General features: G+C 34.0%; 1 protein-coding gene across 2 annotated transcripts; it reads right to left on the reverse strand.

The window, feature by feature from the left end:
• Nucleotides 1–1285: 1285 nt before the first annotated feature.
• On the reverse strand, nucleotides 1286–4792 carry LOC149945243 (uncharacterized). 2 transcript variants are annotated; one of them, XM_090175001.1, is made up of 2 exons: nucleotides 4709–4792; nucleotides 1286–2270 (listed from the first exon to the last, which is right to left on the reverse strand). In XM_090175001.1, the coding sequence occupies exon 2, from the start codon at nucleotides 2256–2258 to the stop codon at nucleotides 1365–1367; it is 894 nt and encodes a 297-aa protein (XP_090031127.1). In that variant the 5' UTR covers nucleotides 2259–2270; nucleotides 4709–4792; the 3' UTR covers nucleotides 1286–1364. The 2 variants fall into 2 exon arrangements, with proteins under 2 accessions (XP_090031127.1, XP_090031128.1); XM_090175002.1 differs by lacking the exon at nucleotides 4709–4792 and adding an exon at nucleotides 4458–4575.
• Nucleotides 4793–5054: the final 262 nt, after the last annotated feature.

A 5054-nucleotide genomic window follows, 5' to 3' on the forward strand; every position in this document is an offset into this window, starting at 1 on the left:
GAATATCATCACCAGGTTCAATTTGAACAGGTCAATGTTTGGGTTGAACTTGTTGGAAACCGTTTGATTGGCCCCTTTTTCCTGCCGACGAACCTCAACGGCCAAAGGTATTTACATTTTCTACAGAACGAACTGAGTGACGCAATCGACGACCTTCCATTGGCTGAAAGACGTCAGTTGTGGTTTCAGCAAGATGGCGCCCCTTCCGCATTTTTCCCGGCAACTAACTGAGCACCTCAACAACGAGTTTCCTGAAAGGTGGATAGGGAGAAATGGTCCAGTGCATTGGCCAGCAAGGTCACCTGACCTAACACCGCTGGATTATTTTCTCTGGGGATTCGTTAAAGCAAAGGTATACGCCACGCCCATTGAAACTAGGGAGGAACTCATTAGACGAATAATCAGTGCTTGCCGAGACGTCACACCAGAAATGGTAGAGAAAGCGTTTGAGAACTTAATTGTCCGCGCACAAACCTGTGTTGCAGCCAATGGTGATATTATTGAAAATGTTTTGTAAAAATTTATGTGAATAAAATATCTGCATTTAAAAACCAAACGTGTACATTTTTTCAAGTGTGAAAACTCTACTACGTTTGTATTAGACTTGTTCCCTTTTCAATTATCGTTTCAAACAATCGTAATTTGGCTTCACCAACTTGTAAATTTTTCAAGCTCGAATTTTCACTGATAAATAAGTTGTTTTTCGTCGAGTGAACAATTTTTAAGGGTTTTCGATGACGGCCTACAACTTTATAATAGAAATTTTTTATCTCGCACCTAGTGGTCGAAAAATAATTTTTCAAAATTGGTGAAAAACATTACCGAAAACGCTCAAATTTCTCAAACTGATGTCCCCCGGTATAGAGAATTGACCTTCCAAATTTGAAATCGGTACTATAAATAGTTTTTGAAAAAAAACACTTTTCCGAGCAAAAAAAAAGACCCTGTATATTGCAAATTAAACGCATAATATGTCATCATGAAACCATTAACAACCAAATTTACATTTTAAAATGTTAAAGTTTTCATAAATGGGTTTCCCTCAAGTTTCCGTCAGTTATAATGGAATTTTGTGATAATCCAAAATTTTAAATTATATATCAGAAAATTGTTAATTTCCCAAAGAACATCTTACAATGAATTTTGGTACAAAACCAAACGATCGTGCTTTATACGTTACAGGGAATAATTTGAATTATTCATATATTCTTACGATTTTGCCTAAAATGTCGCCGACGGAATTTATTTTTCACATCATTTGGAAAGAAATAAATACATATGCATATTCATTTACTTGATTTTAATTATATGGATATTACAAAAAAAATTGAATATTATTATTTTAGAGCGTATTCATTTGATTATTAGCAAACAGGCATGAAGTACCATTTCTGGTTGGTTTCATTTCGGCATGGTTGCTGGACAAGTAAAAGATTAGTATAGATCGTGACGCATCTTCCATTGACTCGAGACATGATTTTCACGCTTCCGTCTCCGGCGGGGTCGATGTACCATTCTTGGGACTGGTTGGAATTTGGTTTATTTTGTTTTAAGTATACCGAGTCGTTGAAATGCTGACCAGTATTTATATCCAAGTTCAAATCGGTCTGACGTGTGGTAATGTAATAACTTCCAAATAAGGTTTTCGTAAATCTCATCATTTGCTTCAGTCCGTAAGTGTAGGGTTTTACTTCCGTGTAGGCATCAACGGTCAATTCGCGAGTTCCTATTGCTTGGCCGTTAAAGAGAGACGTCAGGACGTAATATTCTTCAGGGTTTGGTCCGGAAACCTCAAACTGAAACCACGACAAATTACCCTTTATTTCGGATGAATATGACAAGTAGAGATCGTGATGTCCTTTGACGGGTGTGACGGCAGCCGAGGCCGTTGCCTCTGGCGAAGACCCATCATTGATCAAATTGAAACTAGAAATAAGCTGGCCATTCTCTCCACCTAATCGAAACTGAACGTTGCCGTTTTTCGGAATTTCGTCCTGAAGGTTAAATCCAACAGTTACATTTTTGGCTCCAAAAACGCCAAACGCGACGTTTCTAATTAAAACTGTTTTCATCGCTTTTCCGCTGTAGAAGTTATCGCTTTGGACTACTTCGGTTATGGATGACAAATAATTTTTCTCAAAGGCAGATAAGGTCGTGTGCGCGAGATTGCCGGGAAGCGCCGTGTCTCTGACCTTGGCTGTAATAGCTCCATATATCAGCGAAGTGAAAAGGATGCGTATCGCGAAGCTGTCTAACATTCTCACTTTTATCTGGAAAACAAATTGAGAAATTAATTTCAGTGACAAGATGGACTGTTAATTTGTTAGTAAGTTAGTAACCTAGAAGATTTTTATTCGATTTGACAGAAATATATTTCACGTTAGTTACAACCAATAGATGAGACCTCTGTTTTGGGTTTATATAATACGACCTCTTGGAAAATGGAGAAAAATATTTAAATGAACTTTTCTGCAATGGTTGGTCAAGCAAATGAAACCCAGCTTTTTAGGACATTTTTTAAAATTGTGATTATCAAATCTAAGTGTTGCTGGCGCTATAACCTGCATAATTTTAATCAGGTTTTTCATTACTTGAGTTGGTGGAAAATATCATGCGAGAAATGCCTATTATTTAAGTATGGGTCCAGTAATTCGTTTTTTAATCAGCTAGGCTAATACCCAAGGCACCACCTTAGGCCTAAGTCATCGAGCGACTTTTAAAGCCATTAATTCAGGTGGCCGGGTTACAATGCGTAGGAGGGTATGGTTTATAAATAATGACTTTCATCCCATTTTGCTTGATATATCTGTATTGGATGGTCAGAACAAATCGCACCTTTCATTCTGACTTCAAAAGTCGCTAGATAACTTTCACCAAATAATTTTTGACTTTTTGGCCAAAATTTTAGATTATGCTGATTACGCCTTATTTTTGTCAATAAATTATTACTATTGTTTATTACATTTATGACCATAGAGTTTTCCAGATCAAAAAATTATGATATATTATCGATAAGTTAAATTTAAAACGTCAAATTAAAGGAACCATGGTACGATTAAGCAAAGGAGTTATTTTCGAAAAGCCATGGTAACCCGTTTAGACAACACTCACTTCCATTAAAACGATAATCATATCCCGTGGTTTTGATAAATTGCTAAAAAGTGTTAATATTCTATCGAAACTGTAAGTGGTCTACCATCATTGAACATAAATGAAGGTAAGAAAGGGCTGGCAGGTCTATAAAAATACCCTAAGATAACATTACCCATTAAAATCTATACTCACCCGTGAGTACCCATTTGAACACGCTTAGCCGATTTTAAAGAATTGTGTTACGTGAAAGGAAAGAAAAAACCGACGTTGTCAGAGATATCCAAATAGGCGGTTTCGAAATTCGAATTGGCGATCTACATGTACTTTCGAAATGTCTTTTTAGAAAATATTCTATATTTAAATACATTCAGTGGGATGTCGACCTTTAAAATAGCGATCTTTTAATTTGTAAATTCGGGCACATAAAAATATAATTCTTATAATAACAGACTTAAATAACTACTAGAAATCAATTCTGTTGGACTAGAATCTCTTAAAAAGTTTTAAATAATCATAGAGGGTTGCTTAAAAACTGTAGGTATGAAGAGTTGTTAGTTTCGGGCAATATCTGTGGTATTTGATAAGTCATGCGGAAGTTTCCAATTTGTTAGAAGTATCTTTTTGAAGCTATTTCTTCTGCTTCTCTAACAGCTATCCTAATCGATATTATTATATAAAAAGAAAATCATCTTTATAATCAGGACCAAAATGTTTTTGAACGACCACTAATATCATTGAAACTGTGAAACAATTGGCCTTAATATATAATCAATGTTTAAAACCAATAAATACTCGATTTTGTTTTTAATAGTAAATAACTGATTATTTTTTTACGGAACGATATCTGCCTTATTTTAAAATGCGTTTACTAACAATGTAAGTTTTACAATAAGGGGCCGTTCACAAAAATCGTAACCAAAGGTTTATAAGGTGAGGGAAGGGGTCGCTCAAATATTATGAATTATAACAATTTATACTGAAGCCAAAATTATAAATAATTTAAAGTTTAAGTCGAAATTAAGTACTTTTTCCTAATTTATAATAGTATAATTATGTTTCTAAAGGTGAAACGAAAAATAATTGAAATAATTAGTTATTTACATTTTTAAGGTTTATGGTGGTGTTATAATTTAGGGGTTTGAACATTTCACTACCTTAATTCCTAAATCAAGTACCTCAAAAAACTAATTTCAATAAAAATTTATTTAAATTTCAAAAAATTGCATAAGGCAATGTTTTTTTTTAAAGTTAGATAATCGATAACTTTAAACTAACATGGACCCAACTTTTAATATTTTAGTAAAAACAAAGATTAAAAACTTTTGAAAAATCTCCAAAAAACCAATTCGCCTAAGTCAAGTTACCTGGTTTGGGAACTATGGTAGCGATGATTTTTTAAATTTAGGGAATGGTGGTATATCCAATTGTTACTCCTCGCTACGTGGTGAAATGTGGTGTCGAAAAAACGAAGATACTTATTTTACGTTATTAGTGAACAGACCTTTATTGGTATATTTATTTTCGTTATCTTGTATCATTTAAAGAAAATTAAGTGGATATTTATCGAGGGAAATTGTTGCATTAAATAAAGGATAAAAAATTAATTTGAACTAACCTAAAACTTTCCAGAATTTTTAATTTTCGACGATGTAACTATTTGAAATGTTCCAAGTGAAAAGAATTATTATTTGTTAAGTCAATGCTTTTAATGAGATTGGAATAATCTTTAGGACGTTATCACGCTTTTATTTCATAAACATTTGCAATATTTGTATAGAACTATCGGAATAATTTTAGGGAGTAACAGGTGTTTTAGTTCTTACGTGAACACTTCAGCCTTTCTGAAGAAGATTGTGTCATAAATGAAACTTGCAATACTTTAGACAGGATGCTGTGTTGCTCTAGGAATAACCCATACGGTTCCCAGATTTCTTTGGAGAGTATTGCGTGCGACCGAAAAG

The sequence above is a fragment of the Leiobunum rupestre genome, chromosome 5 (assembly GCF_980474605.1).
Source record: "Leiobunum rupestre chromosome 5, qqLeiRupe1.1.hap1, whole genome shotgun sequence".
Taxonomy (NCBI): Eukaryota; Metazoa; Arthropoda; class Arachnida; order Opiliones; family Sclerosomatidae; genus Leiobunum; species Leiobunum rupestre.

Bases quoted from the DNA above. Each gene is read 5' to 3' on its own strand.
- LOC149945243 (XM_090175001.1), bottom strand. From the start codon at position 2,258: ATGTTAGACAGCTTCGCGATACGCATCCTTTTCACTTCGCTGATATAT.